Source organism: Pan troglodytes, chromosome 4 (genome assembly GCF_028858775.2).
Source record: "Pan troglodytes isolate AG18354 chromosome 4, NHGRI_mPanTro3-v2.0_pri, whole genome shotgun sequence".
Taxonomy (NCBI): Eukaryota; Metazoa; Chordata; class Mammalia; order Primates; family Hominidae; genus Pan; species Pan troglodytes.
In genome coordinates, this window is record NC_072402.2 from 58,880,789 (window position 1) to 58,903,038 (window position 22,250).

At 36.0% G+C, this 22,250-nt stretch overlaps 1 protein-coding gene and 1 pseudogene across 2 annotated transcripts in view; one reads left to right on the forward strand and one right to left on the reverse strand.

Annotated features, from left to right (window-relative positions):
- The window catches only part of DDX4 (DEAD-box helicase 4), an 84,931-nt gene that overhangs the window by 51,390 nt on the left and 11,291 nt on the right, over positions 1–22,250 (reverse strand). For both annotated transcript variants that reach the window (XM_009449099.5, NM_001280045.1), the window contains 4 exon segments: positions 10,841–10,918; positions 7,857–7,934; positions 7,047–7,097; positions 3,156–3,215 (listed from right to left, as the gene is read on the reverse strand). In XM_009449099.5, the coding sequence (XP_009447374.2) occupies positions 3,156–3,215; positions 7,047–7,097; positions 7,857–7,934; positions 10,841–10,918 (267 nt within the window).
- On the forward strand, positions 12,591–21,018 carry LOC107974541 (S-phase kinase-associated protein 1-like; annotated as a pseudogene).

Sequence of the window (22,250 nt, forward strand, 5' to 3'; positions counted from 1 at the left end):
ATGCAAACTTCCTATCCTCAAATGTATACATCTACAGAGAATGGAAATCAGGGATACCCTGAAAAATGGCTGTGCCCCTGCTAATTATCCTACACTAATCTGTAAGTCAGGACCAAGCACATAGAGCTGCAAATGGTTTCGACTGCCTCATTTAAATATGAATTAAATTGATTTAAAGTAAATGTTAATAGTACAAAAGATATTCACTGGTCTGAAGAAAAAAATTTCAAATATGAGCTACGTTTTAGGAACATTAAGTGCCAAAAATTGCTTGTTAAAAAAAATATGGTAAAAGATGAGTCTTGTTTTTTCTTAGCTTAACTTTCTCCCCACCACCACCCCTCTCCACAATTATCGTAAGAAGTAATTAAGGAGACAGTCTTCCCTCATTCTGAAATCCACAAGTCCTACCTTCACTAGGGAGGGCCTAAATCAGCCAGCTACCTACCTAACGGGCAAAGGAAAAGAATGTCTCCAAGGTGCGGCAAAAACACTGATGTATCTGATTACTATGTAGTTCCAAACAATAAAACCTCTTATCATAGATTTGCACATCCTTAGCAATTTTATAGTAAGTTCACTATATTCTTCATACGTTTTGTTGTCATTGCTATTTTAACATGACTGCCCATATATAATCAAGAATTAAGCATGGTAATTTTTGATACAATCTCATCTCAAATTCAATAGAAGCTGAATTACCAGAGTATGGTGAAATACAGCTAGACTTGAACAAAAAATAATCTACAATTTCTCCCCCCCTCAAATTTCCAATGACTCTATTCAGAGACAAAGACATCCCCAGTTCATCTAAATTGCAACTGACCAAGATTCACATTGTCCCTCTTCTGTAATTTATAGCACATTCTGGAGATCATAGGGGGGAAAAAAAACCACAACCAACAGATCCAGTGACATTAGAAAGTAAAACAAGGACAGGCACAGTGGCTCATGCCGGTAATCCCAGCACTTTGGGAGGCTGAGGTGGCAGCTCCTGAGGGTCAGGAGTTCCAGACCAGCCTGGCCAACATAGTGAAACTCCATCTCTACTAAAAATACAAAACTTAGCCAGGCATGCTGGCACATGCCTGTAGTCCCAGCTACTAGAGAGGGTAAAGGCACAAGAATCACTTGAACCTGGGAGGTGGAGGTTGCAGTGAGCCAAGATCACACCACTGCACTCCAGCCTGGGTGACAGAGTGAGACTCCATCTCAAAAAAAAAAAAAAAAAGTAAAAGAAGGCATTATTTTTGTGCTCTCTATTCTGTTCCACTGGTCTAGGTATCTGGTTTTGGACCAGCACCACGCTGTTTTGGTTATTATAGCCTTGTAGTATAGTTTGAACTCAGGTAATGTGATGCTTTCCAGCTTTGTTCTTTGTGCTTGGGATTGTCTTGCCTATTCATGCTCTTTTTTGGTTCCATATGAATTTTAAAATTGTTTTTTTCTAATTCTGTGAAGAATGTTATTGGTAGATTGGATCTGTAAATAGCTTTGGGCAGTATGGCCATTTTAACAATATAGTGGATAGGAATGCTACTGATTTTTGTACATTGATTTTGTATCCTGAAATTCTGCTGAAGTAATTTATCAGATCAAGGAACTTTGGGGCAGAGACTATAGGGTTTTCTAGGTATAAAATCATATCATCTGCAAATAGGAATTCCACACACCTACAACCATCTGATTTTTGCCAGGGTTGACAACAACAAGCAATAAGGAAAGGATTCCTTATTCAATAAATGGCGCTAGGATAACTGGCTAGCCATATGCAGAAGATTGAAACTGGACCCCTTTCTTAGACTGCATACAAAAATCAACTCCAGATGGATTAAAGAATAACATGTAAAACCTAAAACTATAAAAACCCTGGAGATAACCTACAAAATACCATTCTAGACACAGGCCCTGGAAGATTCTGTGATGAAGATGCCAAAAGCCACCGCAACAGAAACAAAAATTGACAAATGGGACCTAATTAAATGAACAAGCTTCTGCACAACGAAAGAAACTATCAGCAGAGTAAACAGACAACCTACAGAATGGGAGAAAATATTTGCAAACTATGCATCCGACGAAGGCCTAATATCCAGAATCTATAAGGAAATTAACTGTACAAGCAGAAAAACAAACAACTCCGTTAAAAAGTGGACAATGGACATGGGCACGTTTCAAAAGACAATATACAGCCAACAGGCAGATGAAAAAATGCTCAGCATCACTAATCGTTAGAGAAATGCAAATCAAAACCACAATGAGATACCATCTCACACCAGTCAGAATGGTTATTATTAAAAAATCAAAAAATAACAGATGCTGGCAAGCTTGCAGAGAAAAGGGAATGCCTATACACTGCTGGTGGGAGTGTAAATTAGTTCAGCCATTGTGGAAAACAGTGTGGTGATTTCTCAAAGAACGTAAAACAGAACTACCATTCGATCCAGCAATCCCATAATTAGGTATATACCCAAAGGAATATAAATAATTCTACCATAAAGTCACATGTACACGTATGTTCACCACAGCACTATGCACAATAGCAAAAACACAGAAATCAACCTAAATGCCCACCAACAGTAGACTGGACAAAGGTAATGTGGTATATATGCACCATGGAATACTAGGCAGCCATAAAAAAGAATGACATAAAGTCCTTTGCAGGAACATGAATGGAGCTCCATTATTCTAAGCAAACTAATGCAGGAACAGAAAGCCAAATAGTGAATGTTCTCACTTATAAGTGGGAGCTAAACACTGAGAACACATGGACACAAAGAAGGGAACAACAGACACTGGGGCCTACTTTAGGGTAGAAAGTGGGAGGAGGTACAGGATCAAAAAACTACCTATCAGGTACTATGCTTATTATCTGGGTGATGAAATAATCTGTACACCAAAACCCCATGACATGCAATTTACCTAGATAACAAACCTACACATGAACCCCTGAACCAAAAACTTAATAAAATAAAAGAGTGAAAGGAGGGGCACCCACTGAATACTCACTCAAATATTAAAAGCAGAAAACATATACCAAAGTATTTTTCTTCAAAGGTTTTCACCATCAGTGTTTTTCATCCAGCTCCTTCAAAATCAGTTTTACCAGTTTAGTGTCTCTGTGTTAAGTACAAATTGTTCCAAAATGTGGTCCTTACCGCCTCTCTTGGAAAACCCTCTGTTCCGTGTTGGATTATCTTCACAGTCATTACTAGACTCTTCAATAAAAATTTAACATGTAAATAGCATTTAATTAACTTAAATGATGCAATATATAAAGAATAGCACTGTCACAAGATAAATTAGTAAGAAGACAAAATATTTTCATAAGTTAAAATATAAACATATTTCTTCAAATAATTTTAACAGATATATAAAGACATTACTCAGAGTCGATTCCCTATACAAATCATCTCATGTATCTAAATATTAAATGTTTATTATATGAAATTGAGAACCTATTATTTGCCAAGCATTATACTACACAAAACAAAACAAAACAAAAAATAAGAATTTCATAAATTTCAGTTTGACCAAAAATGATTTCAGGAACATCTAAGCTATTAAGTAATCAAGTGGTTCTCACATAAGGTCCATAGACCACTAGACTCTTCTATTTATCATGTCATATCTTTTCTGTAATTTACTTTTTTTTTTTTGGAGATGGAGTCAAGCTGTATTGCCCAGGCTGGAGTGCACTGGCACAACCTCTGCTCACTGCAACCACCGCCTCCCGGGTTCAAGCGATTATCCCCACCTCAGCCTACCGAGTAGCTGGGATTACAGGCATGCACCACCATGCCTGGCTAATTTTTGTATTTTTAGGAGAGATGCAGTTTTGCCATGTTGGCCAGGCTGGTCTTGAATTCCTGAACCTCAGGTGATTCGCCCACCTTGGCCTCCCAAAGTGCTGGGATTACAGGCGTGAGCCACTGCACCCGGCCAATTTACCATTCTTAATAAACTCAAGACATTTGTGCTTTCTTAAATATATGCAAACTTTCCCCCATTCATCCTAATGAAATAATTTGGGGATATCCTAGCTTCTCCATTTTTGATATTAATAAGTAACATTCCCAGAGTTTTAAAATAGTAGTATGAGAGATTACTATACTGAAGGCTGCCTGAAAACTACCTGGAGAGTTGGTTAAAAATAAATTCCTAGGCCCCATTCCCAGAAATGTTTATTCTGAAAGGAATGATTTTTCGAAATGTAAAAGTTCTATGTTATTACTATGACATCAAGCTTTCCAGAAGATTCCAAAAAAAGTCACATTTGGGAATACAAAGATGGTTTCAAGGGATCTTTGTACATGTCATTAATATTTAATATCTGGGAACATTAAGTCAAAATAATGACAGCAAGTGACTAAACAGCTTGCAGGTTATTAGCTAAGTTCCTGTGTAAAAGTCCCAATCCATTTAACAACTAATAATGTTCTACAATAAACAGTGACCCAAAGCTCTTGTTGCAGTCTCCTATTTCAGCTGCTGCTGACAACTGACAAACAATCCTGAAGAGCCATTAACAAGACAACTTTCTGGAAAGTAGGACTTAATACAATGTAGAAGGGCAGGAAAGAAATAAGTTTTGAAAAGTTGGCCCTGGAATAACAATGATGATAACTAATATTTACTGCTTTTGAGAAAAAAAAAACAAAAAACAAAACTACTTATCTGGGACCTGGCAAGGGAAAGAGTCTCACAATATCTTTGGCCAATTATTTCCCTAAAATAAACCTACAGTTATTTTGATCACAGTGGGAATAAAAATAGAAAACATTAAGAGAAGTTGGGTGATGGGTACATGAAAAACCTCTGTACGATTTTTGCAACTTCTTATGAATAAAACTATTTCAAAATAAAAAATTACTTTAAAAAATAAGTGATCTCTATACAGTTAGGAAATAAAGCTAAGCACAAACAAAAATGAGATAATGATACCAAGATTAGTTACAACCTATTAATTATATAAAAATAACATGGCCTGGCGCAGTGGCTCATGCCTGTAATCCTAGCACTGTGGGAGGCCGAGGCGGGCAGATCACGAGGTCAGAAGTTTGAGACCAGCCTGGCCAACGTGATGAAACCCCGTCTCTACTAAAAATACACACACACAAAAAAATTAGCCGGGCGTGATGGCGGGCCCCTGTAATCCCAGCTACTCAGGAGGCTGAGGCAGGAGAATCACTTGAACCCTGGAGGCAGAGGTTGCAGTGAGCCAAGATTGTACCACTGCACTCCAGGACAGGTGACAGTGCGAGACTCCGTCTCGAAAAATAATAATAACAACACATAAAGTATGTACCTGGCCGTGTTCTAAATGTATCATATGTATTAACTTTAGTCTAAAGTTTCACAAAAACCTTGTGAAGTAGATATAATCATCATTATACAAATAGAGAAAATGAAAAGCAGAAAGTTACAGGTTTTTTCAAGATAATACAATTGCCAGGAGGAGGATCTGAGTCTCACACCTAGGTGTTCAAATCCAGTATCTGAGTTCCTTATCACTACAATATACCAGCTTAAGCAAAGTAGAGGACAGGGGAAAAAAATTTAAAAACATACTATCCATTTGTGTCCAGAGTAAAAAGCTTCTACCGTGAGCTCAGAACTTGGGCTTGCTAACAACTGAGACAATGAATGAATTCAATCCATATATATATATATATATATATACATATATATATATATATATATATTTTTTTTTTAGGGGAACTAAAAACGAAAAAAGAAGAAAGTAGATCAAAACAAAGCAAGCAGGCCACTTCGGAGAGAAGTTCTCTCAAGTGCCATGAGAAACTGGAATTTGTATTCAAAAGCTCCCTGGCCCACCATCTCTACAAAGGGGTCAAGTAGGTAGAAAGGTCTGTGTGTAAGTAGAAATGATCTTGAATATTAAATGAGTTAGAAGTTAAGAGATCAGAACAGAAACACATAGAAGTGGAAAAGAATAAAAATGATGGTATTTTTCTTCTCTCACAAATACTAGTTCTACATCATATATGTTTTCATTTGAACGGGATAGGAGAAAAAAAGAGAAGTAGGGAGAAAGAGACTGGCAATAGTTTGGAGAAACAGTCTCATTTGATAATTAAAATCCGGCCTTACACCAAAAGTGTTTTAAGGTGATCAGGTCTAGGCTTGGTTTTGACTTTGGGAATCAAAGTGTTTAATAAGATCAAGCTTCAAATATTTAATGAAGAAAGATAGATGACATCTGAGTGTTTGTCATGAATGTGCCTGGTATTCAGCTGTGTGCTTTTACACGCATTCTCACTTAGTCTGCCTAACCACCTATAAAATGAATACCTTCCATTCTATGGAAGAGAAAACTGGCTTAGAAAAATTAAGCAACTTGTTCTACTTCAACTAGCAGGTAGCAAGGCAGAGACATGAAGCCAAGTTTGGCACCCTAAAGTGTTCTATGTTATAAAGATTTCATACATCAGTGGTTACCAAACACAGGAGGTATCAGGATCACCATGCATGCTTTTAAATACAGGTTCTAAGGCCTCACCCAAATCGACTCAATCAGATTTGGGAATGCACTGGTTTATTGTAGTCCATTTTCTGGTATCATTATTTTCATCATTCTCATCATTCTCTGTATTCCTGTAGAGTGTCAGTACCTTCAATGGAATTGTCCTTAATTTCAGCACTGATTTACATTCTCATGAAACTTTTTCTTAGATTTATTTGAATCTAAATGTGACCCTATACATCACAAACTATATTTATATAGAGTGAAGTTTCACTTCTTGACTACTTCTTTTTACTATCTATCCCCATTTTCTTAAGTTTCAGAGCATTCAAAAGTTGTACCTCATGGATTAAGGCAGATGGCAACAGGCCAAATTAGGACGCCTGAATTCTTTATGTACAAAGCAGTAATATCCTTGATTAAGGCTTTGGATATAGCTACTTCATAAAATCTGGTTTAAATAAGTTAGAATTGGCCCGGACTAAGAGACTTAATCTTAATTTCTCTTTTTTAGCATGTACTCTTGACATTAAATTTTAAAACACAAAAATATCAACCTTACCTCTCCAGAAACCAGAGCTATCACCATCTTCAAACCTGCTGTTTGAAAAACCTATACAAAATATAAAATGAAACAATTTCCTGTACCTCTGTGGTAAAAATAATAACCACACAGGAACTACTGGTTATGATGCCTTCTAAGATAAGCGATACACAATTGTATACATAGCTATCACATGCAAATTCACTCACGCTGTACAACAATTTCTGCTTTGTGTCAGTTTATCAACTCCATTCTCTTAAGGTTAAAAACAACTTTCTTTTCAGCCAATTCTGTATTACCTCAATTGTCATATACTCCTCTGTATGCACATGGGCAAAACAGAGTAATATGTCAGTGTAACCACTATATGTTTTCTATTTAAAACCATCAAAATTCTCAAAATTTTACAAACTCAATCTCTTCATCTGCTAAGGACAATACAACTAAATTATAACCCAATAACTCAATGATTTTCTCCTCAATAACATGAAAATCTTGTTAGCTTCTTTTTGTTTACTTTTTTAAAAAGTCGTCAAGTTTTGCTTTCAAACTTATTTCCTAAAAACCTATGTCTAAGAGTTATGCATCTCTGAAGCATACAGACATGTCTCTAGAATTAATTTTAAAAGCATTCATCAGTAATCTTTCATAAAATTAAAAAATGTTTTTAATAAGTTTTAATAAGATAATCTTTAGTTCAAAGGCACTCACAGAATATATACCTTGAAATTAAATGTCAATATGGAATGTCTGTCAATCAGTATTTAAACTCAATTATTAAAAAGTCACTCAAGTTTTGATTGTAAGATATCATAACCAAGTAATTACCTCTGTTTCCAAAACTCTTTCCAACTCCAAAACCACCCATTGTGGATGTATTATCTCGTTTATTACACTCACCAGCATCTGAAAAAGGTTAGACAGTTAAACTCTTTAACATATAAAATTAAGTGTGTCATCATCAAAAACTAAGAATTAAATGAATTTCTGGCGTAAACGGACTTCCAAGGATGGGAAAAGAGTAGCACAGAAACCTAAAATTAATTAATATACCTGCAACTTAAAAGAAAAACTCTTAAATTATGATACCAAGGTAAAAACAAATCTACTACTGGTGAAACACAGCTTTCTACTAGTTGGTATTATATTGGAGACCTTCAAGCAGGAAAATTCTGCTCCATAGTTTTCTATATGTTGAATTCTCATTCTGATAGAGCCAGCTATTACGCTCTGCCCTGTGTGAAAGTCATTGCTATTGAAAATCTTACACTCGTGTCCTGTTTAACTGTTCTATTTTTTATTTTTCTATTTCTTATATTTATCATATCCTTTCCATTTTTAAAATTAAAACAAGGGGCTACATAAGGGAAAAACCTAAGACTACCACTCCCCTCCTGGCCTCCCCATCTCGCCATACTATTTCCCCATACTAACCTTCTTAGCTTTGTTTCTCACTATGTAATTCTAAACACCCAACATTTTAATTCACACCAAACAACTCCAATACTCCACATTGTCAACTTCTAATATTTTGTATCTTTGTACATGCTATTCCTTTGGCATGGCATTCCCTACTTTCTTATTTGTCTTATCAAAATTCACTTCATTCTTCAAAAAACCAATTATGTGAAGTCTTCCTTTAGAACCTCCAGTCGTAATTTATCCTTCTTCCACATTCCCACAGCATACTATCTGTACCTTTTTAAAGTAGTATTTCTTTCCATGTGTTTCTCTACCACTAAATTAAAAATCTCGAGAGCAGAGATGTGATAGCAAGAACGATTATTTAAAATAAAACATTAAAAAAAGAACAGGAGAGACATCCAAAACAGCATAAAATGATGCTTTAAACTATCACTGAGAAAAAAATTAAAGCATTCCCTGTGATCCCTATATACTGTCTTACTTACCTCTGTAATACCCTTGTAGAGGGGAGTTAAAAGGGATCTGTGTAACTCCTGAAACCACCTGTAAAATTGTGTATGCCCAACTATAAAAGTCTTTTAATCAGATTTCAAAGATGTGTGATTCAAGAAGTCCAAGCTACTCAGACATACTTCACAGGACATAACAAGCTAGTCGATATTTTAAGCAATGAAGAGTCAACTTCAAAAACCACATTATTAGTTATGCAAGTTCTACTGAGAAGAAAATCAAGATTGAAACTATACAGTCCAGGCGTGGTGGCTCACGTCTATAATCCCAGCACACTGGGAGGCCGAGGCAGGTGGATCACCTGAGGTCAGGAGTTCGAGACTAGCCTGGCCAACACGGTGAAACCCTGTCTCTACTACTAATAAAAAAAAATTAGCTGGGCGTGGTGGCGCACACCTGTAATCTCAGCTACTCGGAAGGCTGAGGCAGGAGAATCACTTGAACCTGGGAGGTGGAGGTTGCAGTAAGCCGAGATTGCGCCATTGTACTCCAGCCTAGGCAACAAGAGCAAAACTGTCTCAAAAAAGAAAAAGAAAAAAAAAAAAGGAAACTATATAAAATGTTAGAAGAGTCATATGGAAAATAAGTTATACTCATGGGTCTACAAATGTCCCAGGTAATATAAAGCTAATTGTTTAAAGTATTAACAACTGAGAGTTCTGATCGGAAATTTTATGTGTATTTCAACCTAAAACATGAAAATAATTTGTGGTAAAATCTGCCTCAGTGATGATTTTCTCACTGAAAAAGGTTTTATTCAATAATATTTAGAAGCCTGTATCAAAATATCACATAACCTCTACTAAAATATAATTTTAAAAGATATGTAAATAATAAATATGCTCCTAAATGTAATATTAAAATATTTCTAATGTTAGTAGTAGCTAACAAAATCTCATCTGAATTCTTAGCACAATTACATTGTCCAAATAAACAATGCATCTTAATATGCAGGCTTAAAAACCAATATATATGTGTATATTTGAATAAATCATTTCCATTAGTGGCAGAAACATGTCAAAATATAAAACTTAAATTTGTGTTCATTGTATCTAAAGAAATTAAATTTTCCAAATGTCAAATAAAACATCATGCATCTTTTAGTTTCCACAGCAAAAATATCTGCAAGTCTCAATAGAGTTTTTCAAAAAATAACATCTCATAAATTCAAGAATAAGTGTCAAGTATGTTTAACAAATAGCCCTCGCTATGGCTATGGCATCCCCTAAAAGATAAAAAAATGACCATATGGATTTTCAAATAAATTTAACTTGAAGTTCTAATATGTTATTGCACTATAATAAAATATAGCACATATTTCTAGCATGTTAATATTAAGTCTAAAAATGGACTGTAGAAAGGTGTTTTGCTGTGTCATTATCTGTCATATCAGGTGGTTGTTCTAAAAGTAAAATTTAAAAATCCAATAATGGCAAAATAAACTCTTAAAAAATTAATACTAATGAGCTAACAAATGTTTCCTATACTGCCTTTTCTTGAAAAATATAAAATTCAAGAAAGAGTCCCTCTCACCTCTAATCCCTGAAGCTTTTACAAACATTCTTCCCACATCAATTGTTGGAAATCAATATCACAAACACATTAAGAAGCAGCTCTGTGAATCATCCATCCATCCAACCCATCCATCCCTCCAACCAATCTGTCTAATCAACTTAACACTACTCCCTACTATCCCAAAGAAGGAGAACAGAAAAAAGAAAATGAACTTGGAAAAATGATGAACTCATTATCTCAACACCAAGTCTACTACACACTGACTTACAACAGACTTAGCTTTGTACCAAACGGCCATGAAAGCCTCTATATATCCAATTATTCAACAGTTCAGGAGATTAAGGAAAGACAAAGATGCTTACCTCTGTTTCCAAAATTCCGCCCAGAGGCAAATCCACTTTTCATGAAATGATCTCTTCGAGAAGGTCCATCATCCATTTCTAAAGCAAACAACATTTTGAAGTAAGTCAAATAAAAACAAGTATCTAGTACTTGCAAACCTTAAGCCTTCTCAATGTGCCACATGTGGCAAAGGAGAAATTTTATATAGCAGTAAAAAAGGTGACAAACAGCCCAGTTAAAAAAAAAAAAAATGGCTATATGAATAGACAGTTCTCCTAAAGAAAAATAAATTGTGACTAAATCTCATTCATAAAGAACTAGAAATCAAAAGACAGCAATTTTTAACCTCATAATTGAATGGGAAAGTCCTTTCTATTCCCTGAAAGAAAATAACAAAATAAATAAATTTTTAAAAAATGGAAAACAGTCTTAAATTTGCTAATAGCCAGAACAAGGACACAGGGAAACAAGCACAAAACATACACTGTATTTAGATTATAAACTAGATCAATCTTGATCCTAATTTAAAAGGCATATACTCTGAAAGTACAGTAACAGGAATTTCTCCTCTGGATATAATCACATGGTTATCCAGACAGACATAAAAAAATTTTTATAAGCACTGTCTGTAATACCAAATAAATGATCAAAGTGGAATAAAGAAATTATGGTCATCCATACAATAGTATGCACAAGGATTCCAAAGAAATATACAACATTCAACATTAAAGAGCTCACATTCCTCAACAATGGAGAGTGTTTATAAACTGGCCATGTAGAAGGGCCATAATGCAAATTCAACAAAAGAGTTCAAAAATCAATTCATATACACGAGATTCTCTTATCACAATGCAATCAAATCAAAAGCTATTAAATATGAAAAAAATTGTTTAAAATCCCATTTGGTGACGTATTTTTAAAAACATTTCTATATAACCCACAGCTCAAAAAAAAAAACTCACAATGGAAGTTTAAAAATACTTCAAATTATATGATAAAAATGTGACTTTATCAGTATTTAAATATTTATACTAGAAAATAAGAACTCAATAAGCTTAATAGCCATCTCAACAAGAATATTAGAAAAACAAAGTAAATCACACAAAAGTAAAGGAAATAAAGAACGAAAATTAATAAAATAGGAAACAGCTTTGGGAGACCAAAGTGGGAAGAGATGCTTGAGGTCAGAAATTTGAGACCAGCCTGGGCAACATAGCAAGACACTATCTCTACCAAAAAAAAAAATTTAACTAGCTGGGTGTGGTGGTGCACACCTGTAGACCCAGCTATTTAGGAGGTTAAGGCAGGAGGATCACTTGAGCCCAGGAATTCAAGGCTGCAGTGAGTTATTATTAAATCACTGCACTCCAGCCTGGGAAACAGAAAGAGACCTGTCTGTCTGTCTGCCTCTTTTTTTTTTTTTTTTAAGGAAACAAACGTAATACAGCAGCTCAAAAAGGCCAAAACTTGGTTCTTCGAAAAGACCTATAAAATTTGCCAGGGTAACCAACTACTAGAGGACTAATAAGGGGGGTGAAGGGAGAACAGATACAAAGACACAAGTGAACAGTATTAGAAATGTGTTTAAAAAGAATCTCAAAGAACAGAAAGACAACTAGAGAACTTCTCTGAACAACTTTATGCTAGTAAATTAAAAGAAATGAAAAAGTTCCTAGAAAATTGACTCACCAGAAGTGACTCAAGAATCAATAAAAAACCCAACTCTCCTACAGAAGTTAAATCAGTACTTAATTTTCTGCATCGGGAAAGATGCAGAGAGATCGGGTTTTACAGGTGAGTTCTACCAAACTCTCAAAGGACAAATAATTCAACTGTCATACAACTCTTCCAGGAAACAGAGAAATTACTCACCAACTCATTCTACAGACCAACATAACCTTGATATGAAAGTTCAGAAGAAAATTATAAACCTCTTACTCATAGATACAAAATCTCAAAAACAAATATTAGCAAACCAAACCCAACAGTAAATTGAATGGATAAAATATATTATGACTAATTGGGTTTATCCCAGTATGCAAGGGTATTTAACACTACCATATCTAAAAAAAGGTAACACACAACATTAATAAAAAATAACTAATCTCTCCAGATAAAGTATATTACATAATTTAACACCTTTCATGACTTAACATATACTTAGCAAACTAAGGAATGATGAGAGTTTGTTCATAACAGCAAAAAAGGAAACAACCCAAATGTGCATGAGAATTTTTTTGTTTTGTCTTGTTTGAGATGGAGTCTTGCTCTGTCACCCAGGTTGGAGTGCAGTGGCACAATTTCCGCTCACTGCGACCTCTGCCCCCTGGGTTCAAGCAATTCTCCTGCCTCAGCCTCCTGAGTAGCTGGGACTAGAGGCGTGTACCACAATATCCAGCTAATTTTTGTATTTTTTTGTACAGACAGGCTTTCACCACATTGGCCAAGCTGGTCTCGAACTCCTGGCCTTAAGTAATCCACCCACCTCAGCCTCCCACAGTGCTGGGACTACAGGCGTGAGCCACCGCGCCCAGTGGGTAATGTTCTTAAAATTAGTGGTGGTTCAAAACATTAAGCTTTATGGTTTACATAAGACTTCAATACAGTAGATTTTTTTCATGAAAAGGTCTTCAATAAAGATTCTACAATAAAGTCACAGGGTAACAATTATTCTTGGGAATCCTACCTCTCACTAGTTGGAAAAGAAGTCATTATATGAAAAGATACTTGCAAACGCATGTTTATAGCAGCACAATTTGCAATTTCAAAAATATGGAACCAGCCCAAATGCCCATCAATCAATGAGTGGTGTATATATACACCATGGAATACTATTCAGCCAGAAAAAGAAATGAAATAATGGCATCTGCAGCAACCTGGATGGAATTGGAGACCATTATTCTTAGTGAATTAACTCAGGAATGGAAAACCAAATAGCAGATATTCTCACTCATAAGCAGGAGCTAAGCTATGAGGATGCAAAGGCATAAGAATGATACAATGGACTTTGGGGACTTGGGGAAAGGAGTGTGATGAGGGGTGAGGGATAAAAGACTACAAATTGGGTACAGTGCATACTGCTCAGGTAATGGGTTCACAAAATCTCACAAATCACCACTAAAGAACTTACTCATGTAAGCAAACACCACCTGTTCCCCAAAAACCTATGTAAATAAAAAATACATAAAAATGATGGTACAAGAGTAGAAGGTTCTAAGAAAGAATTAACCCAGTTTACCTTGTTATTAGCACACAATCCTAAGGAAAATATACAATTATTTCCTTTCCATTTTTTAGTAGTTTTAAATCTCACAGTAGTTTCACATGTAAATGTGAAAGTTTACATTCACTTTCATGAATGTAATGATATGCTGTCATTGATATATATCACGGCAATCCCCACAATACATATTATACATAGCAATAAAAATAAATAAGCCTCTAATACCAATAAATGATGGAGTATAGATGCTCTTCTTGAATGCTATGAAATCCACCAAAATAAACCAAAAGAAATAAAAATGAAGTCCATTTAAAATGAATTTAGTGTTAGTGTACACAATCCCCAACTGACCACAAAGAATATCTCTCAATATAGTTACACTTGGACCAAATCCAAAGAGGCTCAAATATTGAACAAGAACTTAAAAAAAATTCCACATACTAAAACCACCAAGCAAAAGAACCCAATTACCTATGAGACTTCAGTATGTGCTCTAAGACTCTATAATCTTCCAACCTTTCTCCAGTGATTTGCCTAATCAGAGTGAGGAAAATTAAAGGAAGATGAGAAAAGACTTGGTGGCAAAGAGTTTTGAAACTATTTAGTGGTGCTTAGGGCTGCCAGCTCTCCTAACTTCTAATCCCTTTCATTACCCCAAGTAGCTGAAACACTAACACTTAGAATTCAGTGTCAAGTCTTCCAAATAGAGACTTCAGAGTGTAACAGTAATGTGCATACAAATTACCTGGTGATCTCATTAAAACATACATTCTGATGCAGTAGTTCTGGCTGCGGTATGAGATTCTTCATTTCTAACAAGTTCCCAGGTGATGCCAATGCTACTGTTCGGCCAATCACATTCAGAGAAGATTTTTATATCCACCGAAAGACATGAATTGGAAAACATTCTTAAGAGAACCATTCATAACAGGCAAATACTGGAAACTACAAAAATGACCATCAATATTTTAATTTACGGTATATTTACATAGGGAATATCATACATCCACAAATAACCTATAACTACTTCTAACAACCTAGAGAAAACCTCAACAAAAAAAGAACACGATGTATGACACCATTTTATATGACTGCCATTTATAGGGAAAACTGATCTATGCTGTTAGAAATCAGGATAATAGTCACCTCTGGACAGAGGGACGGTGCCTGGAAGAAAAAGGAAGGCTTCAAGGGTGTTGTAAATAATGCTGTTTTTCTTGATCTGAGTGCTGGCTTTCAGGGAGTGTTCAGCTTCTGATAATTTAGTGAGCTGTACACTTATGCTGTGTATCTTACTGAAATACATATTGAATCTATGTGTACATTATGCTTCAATAAAGTTTTTAAAAAAAGAGAATCTGCCCTGGCCTAGACAGTTTTATGGACAAATTCTATACAACTTGTAAAAAAACAGGTAATTTTCATGTTCCGGAGCTTACTGGAAAACATGAAAAGCTTGAAACCAAAACCAAGTGAGGACAACATGACAGAAGAAAACTATACGCCAATCTTACATTAATTCAGAAGTGCTAAATAAAATATCTAATTTCATCCAATACTACAATAAAAGAGTCACGTAAGGTTTAGCCCAGGAACATAAAGTTCATTTAAAAATTCATTTACTACATTAATAGATACAAGGGAGAAATAATAGAAATCAGTAATTCTAAAAAGCCATTTGATAACATTCAACTGCCATCCTGAACAAAACAAATATTCAAGTAGAAATGAAAAGAAACTCTCTTGGCATGATTTAAAAAAATAACTATTAGTAGCCTAATGCAAACATCATAATTATAAAAATTTGGGAGCATTCCCATCGAAGTGAGGAAAAGCCTAGATGTTTGTTACTTCTACTACTCATCAATGAACTGTAGATTTTATCCAATGCTTTAAGACAACAAAGAACAAAATCGTTTAAGAGATGAAATTTGCATCACACATCAACAAGGAAAAGACAGAATGCTTAGATAGTGCTGGAAAAAAACTAGGTTGTTATAGGGACAGAAATAAAATTGGATCCCTATTTCTCACCATATTGAAAAAAAGGGATTCAACGGTACATTTAAAAATGGTTACTACCATCAGAGAATACTACAAACACCTCTATGCAAATAAACTAGAAAATCTAGAAGAAATGGATAAATTCCTCGACACATACTCTCTCCCAAGACTAAACCAGGAAGAAGTTGAATCTCTGAATAGACCAATAACAGGACCTGAAATTGTGGCAATAATCAATAGCTTACCAACTAAAAAGAGTCCAGGACCAGATGGATTCACAGCCGAATTCTACCAGAGGTACAAGCAGGAACTGGTACCATTCCTTCTGAAACTATTCCAATCAATAGAAAAAGAGGGAATCCTCCCTAACTCATTTTATGAGGCCAGCATCATTCTGATACCAAAGCCAGGCAGAGACACAACAAAAAAAGATAATTTTAGACCAATATCCCTGATGAACATTGATGCAAAAATCCTCAATAAAATACTGGCAAACCGAATCCAGCAGCACATCAAAAAGCTTATCCACCATGATCAAGTGGGCTTCATCCCTGGGATGCAAGGCTGGTTCAATATATGCAAATCAATAAATGTAATCCAGCATATAAACAGAACCAAAGACAAAAACCACATGATTATCTCAATAGATGCAGAAAAAGCCTTTGACAAAATTCAACAACCCTTCATGCTAAAAACTCTCAATACATTAGGTATTGATGGGACGTATTTCAAAATAATAAGAGCTATCTATGACAAACCCACAGCCAATATCATACTGCATGGGCAAAAACTGGAAGCATTCCCTTTGAAAACTGGCACAAGACAGGGATGCCCTCTCTCACCACTCCTATTCAACATAGTGTTGGAAGTTCTGGCCAGGGCAATTAGGCAGGAGAAGGAAATAAAGGATATTCAATTAGGAAAAGAGGAAGTCAAATTGTCCCTGTTTGCAGATGACATGATTGTATATCTAGAACACCCCATTGTCTCAGCCCAAAATCTCCTTAAGCTGATAAGCAACTTCAGCAAAGTCTCAGGATACAAAATCAATGTACAAAAATCACAAGCATTCTTATACACCAACAACAGACGAACAGAGAGCCAAATCATGAGTGAACTCTCATTCACAATTGCTTCAAAGAGAATAAAACACTTAGGAATCCAACTTACAAGGGATGTGAAGGACCTCTTCAAGGAGAACTACAAACCACTGCTCAACGAAATAAAAGAGGATACAAACAAATGGAAGAACATTCCATGCTCATGGGGAGAAAGAATCAATATCGTGAAAATGGTCATACTGCCCAAGGTAATTTACAGATTCAATGCCATCCCCATCAAGCTACCAATGACTTTCTTCACAGAATTGGAAAAAACTACTTTAAAGTTCATATGGAACCAAAAAAGAGCCCACATCGCCAAGTCAATCCTAAGCCAAAAGAACAAAGCTGGAGGCATCACACTACCTGACTTCAAACTATACTACAAGGCTACAGTAACCAAAACAGCATGGTACTGGTACCAAAACAGAGATATAGATCAATGGAACAGAACAGAGCCCTCAGAAATAATGCAGCATATCTACAACTATCTGATCTTTGACAAACCTGAGAAAAACAAGCAATGGGGAAAGGATTCCCTATTTAATAAATGGTGCTGGGAAAACTGGCTAGCCATATGTAGAAAGCTGAAACTGGATCCCTTCCTTACACCTTACACAAAAATCAATTCAAGATGGATTAAAGACTTAAACATTAGACCTAACACTATAAAAACCCTAGAAGAAAACCTAGGCATTACCATTCAGGACATAGGCATGGGCAAGGACTTCATGTCTAAAACACCAAAAGCAATGGCAACAAAAGACAAAATTGACAAATGGGATCTAATTAAACTAAAGAGCTTCTGCACAACAAAAGAAACTACCATCAGAGTGAACAGGCAACCTACAACATGGGAGAAAATTTTCGCAACCTACTCATCTGACAAAGGGCTAATATCCAGAATCTACAATGAACTCAAACAAATTTACAAGAAAAAAACAAACAACCCCATCAAAAAGTGGGCGAAGGACATGAACAGACACTTCTCAAAAGAAGACATTTATGCAGCCAAAAAACACATGAAAAAATGCTCACCATCACTGGCCATCAGAGAAATGCAAATCAAAACCACAATGAGATACCATCTCACACCAGTTAGAATGGCAATCATGAAAAAGTCAGGAAACAACAGGTGCTGGAGAGGATGTGGAGAAATAGGAACACTTTTACACTGCTGGTGGGACTGTAAACTAGTTCAACCATTGTGGAAGTCAGTGTGGCGATTCCTCAGGGATCTAGAACTGGAAATACCATTTGACCCAGCCATCCCATTACTGGGTATATACCCAAAGGACTATAAATCATGCTGCTATAAAGACACATGCACACGTATGTTTATTGCGGCATTATTCACAATAGCAAAGACTTGGAACCAACCCAAATGTCCAACAATGATAGACTGGATTAAGAAAATGTGGCACATATACACCATGGAATACTGTGCAGCCATAAAAAATGATGAGTTCATGTCCTTTGTAGGGACATGGACGAAATTGGAAATCATCATTCTCAGTAAACTATCGCAAGAACAAAAAACCAAACACCGCATATTCTCACTCATAGGTGGGAACTGAACAATGAGATCACATGGACAGAGGAAGGGGAATATCACACTCTGGGGACTGTTGTGGGGTGGGGGTGGGGGGAGGGATAGCATTGGGAGATATACCTAATGCTAGATGACGAGTTAGTGGGTGCAGCACACCAGCATGGCACATGTATACATATGTAACTAACCTGCACAATGTGCACATGTACCCTAAAACTTAAAGCATAATAATAAAAAATAGAAAAGAAAAAATAAATAAAATAAATAAATAAAAATGGTTAAGACGGTAAATTTTCTATTATGTCTAGTTTACCACAGTTCACAAACAAAATTCCTCAATAACTAGAGACCCATGGTCAGGGCTGACCAGAAAAACTTTAGCGTCAAAGATTCCTTTTTTGTGAGTCATTTAGGTATATTCATACTGCATACACTATGTCTTGATTTGACACTCAAATAAATATGGCCACCATGATTCAAAAAGGATGAGTTCAGACAATTAAAAGCTCAATGTGAAAGGCAAAAGTCTAAGGAAGATAATGTAGGAGGCTACTTTTTGACAGAGATGGGGAAGAATTTCTTAAACTACAAAATCAAATCAAGAAGCAAAAAAATTATTTAATAACTCCAGAATTAAATTTTTGATTAATAAGTCATATCATGAACAAAGCTGACAGACAACAGAATGGAAGAAGATATTCAGTGTCTAAATCAGGAAAGAGCCTAAAATCTAGAATATTAACAATGCCTGCCAATCAACAATAGTAAGAGCTAGCTCAATAGAAAAATAGACTAAAAATATAAACAGGCAACTTACAAAAGTAGAAACTTACAGAATAACAACATGTATATAAAGAGACAGTCAGATACATGCATAGTAAAGCAATGATGCTGGGCATGGTGGCTCACGCCTATAATCCCAGCACTTTGGGAGGCCAAGGCAGGAGGATCACTTGAGCTCAGGAGTTCAAGACCAGCCTGGGCAACATAGCAATACCTCATCTCTGCTAAAAATTTTAAAAATCAGCCAGACATGGTGGTGCAAGTCTGTAGTCCCAGCTACCCAGGAGGCTGAGGCAGGAGGATTGCTTGAGCCTGGGAGATTGAAGCTGCAGTGAGCTATGATTGCAGCACTGCACTCCAGCCTGGACAACAGAGCAAGGCCCTGTCTCAAAAAACAACAACAAAAAAAAGATTTTACTTTATACCCAAATAGATTGGCTAAAATTAATTAAAATTAAAAATGTCAAATGTTGGTGGGAATATAGGGACTATGAGAACCCTCACATCCTAATGATGGGAGTATAAACTGGTATAGCTATTCTGGAGAGCAATTTTTGAAATATTTAGACAAATTAAGTACATTACTCCTTTCCATAACCCTGTAATTCTACTCGATTCCACTATTCAAAGTAATTCTCACTCTGGCCCATAAATGAACATATACAAGAATGCCCATCCTATGGTAACAGAGGGGAACAGGAGGTAATCTCAGTGCCTATCATGGAGGAAGAATGGGAGTAGATAAAACTTGGTGATAAAAGTATATGAAATACCACACAGTCATTAGAAATAAGGAAATCAATTATCAATTAGGAATATATCTTAAACAGTGACGAGGGGGAAAAGTAAAAAAAAAATTCTAAGTTAAAAATACACATCAAAATACGCTCAGAAAACACACGTTTAAAAACATACACAGAGCAGCCATGTCCTCCACCCTTCCCTTCTGTGCTGATGCTGCCCGGCTCATGTCAGCCTCTAGCCTGCCTTCAATTAGTTGTGGAGTTCCAATGAAGAAATATTTGAGGTTAATGTAGAAATTGCCAAACAATCTATACTATCAAGATCACGTTGGAAGATTTGGGAATGAATGATTGAAGGATATGATGACCCCCAGTCCTCTACCAAATAATGAAGCAGTATTTTAAAAGGTCATTCAGTGGTGCACCCCCCCATAAAGATGACCCTCCTCCTCCTCCTAAGAATAATGAGAAGAAAAATGAAGAGATAAAAATCCTGTTTGGGACCAAGAATTCCTGAAAATTCACCAAGGAACTCTCTTTGACCTTATTCTAGCTGCAAGCTATTATCAAAGGTTTGTTACATGCAAGACTGCTGCCAATAAGATCAAGGAGAAAACACCTGTGGACATTCCCAAGACCTTCAATATCAAAACGACTTTACTGAAGGGGAGGAAGCCCACGTACACAGAACCAATGGTGTGAAGAAAAGCGAAATGTGCCTGACACTGTAAAGATTGTTCCAAATACTAGTTGCACTGCTTTAGAGTTTATAATTATTAATATAAAAAAGTAGACAAATACAACAGCAAATCGACTGCATTAGCAGAATACTGTCATTGCATGTGTAGTTTGAGTACAGATTCCAAATCTATTGCTGAGTTTTTTCTAGTGTGATTAAAAGTTTTTTTTTTTTTGCTCTGAATAAAACTGAACTGTGGATTCTCTACAGAAACTGACATTTTGGTATTTCCCTCCTTTTGTAAAGCAATTTCTGCCTAGTTTGTAATCCAGTTAACTTTAGTGGCCTTTCAAAGGGCATTGCAAATAAAACAACTTGCAAAAAGTTTTCTGAAAAAAAAAAAAGACACACACATACAAAAGAATTGCTCCTTTGGGGAAGGGGAGGGCAAGAAATCCCTAAAACTTCCTCCCACAAACAGCTTGTTTCAAATCAAACATGAGTAATAAAGAAATCAGCAAAAGCAACATAGAAGCTGTACAATATAGTGAGGACAGAGAGGGAGGAAGGAAAGGCTGGAACTAGCATATACAGTTACAAAAACTTAAATCTCAGAGACTAGAGGATCCTGCTCTCCCAAACAAAACAGCCTGGCCCTGGCCCAATCACTTGACGGTAGAGCCCATCAGTGCGTCCCTGCACAGAGTTGACTTTCTAAGGTAAGCAGGCAATCAGCATTTTAATGATCCACCCTCAAATACAAGGCAGGCAAGGTTCAGCAGAATTTTTTTTTTTAAGAGACAGGGTTTCACTCCATCAGCCCTGCTGGAGTGCAGTAGTGTGATCAATGCTCACTGTAACCTCAAAATTCTAGGCTCAAGCAATCCTCTTACCTCAGCCTCTTGAGTAGCTGGGATTACAGGTGCACATCACCACACCCAGCTAATTTTTAAAAATTTTTTGCACAGACAGTGTCTCACTTTGTTTCCCAGGCTGGTTCTGAACTCCCGGCTTCAGGCAATTCTCCCACCTCAGCCTCCCAAAGCAAAGGGATTACAGGCATAAGCCACTACACCTGCCTCCTATTGACATTTTAAAGCCAAGTAATGTGAAATTGTTTTCGCTTAATTTTGGAAATAATCATATAATACCAGTTGTTTAGAAGGGTTTCCATGACTATTAAATAAAAGCAAGATGTGATATAACACGATTCCATTTCTATAAAATACAGAATGAAAAGACGCATGTCTAAATACAATTTTAAGAGCATGAAAAGGGTATGGAAGGTAAGCATGGGTAAGCAAAGGAAAAACAAGACAAGTATTTATAAAAAAGGAACATATGTA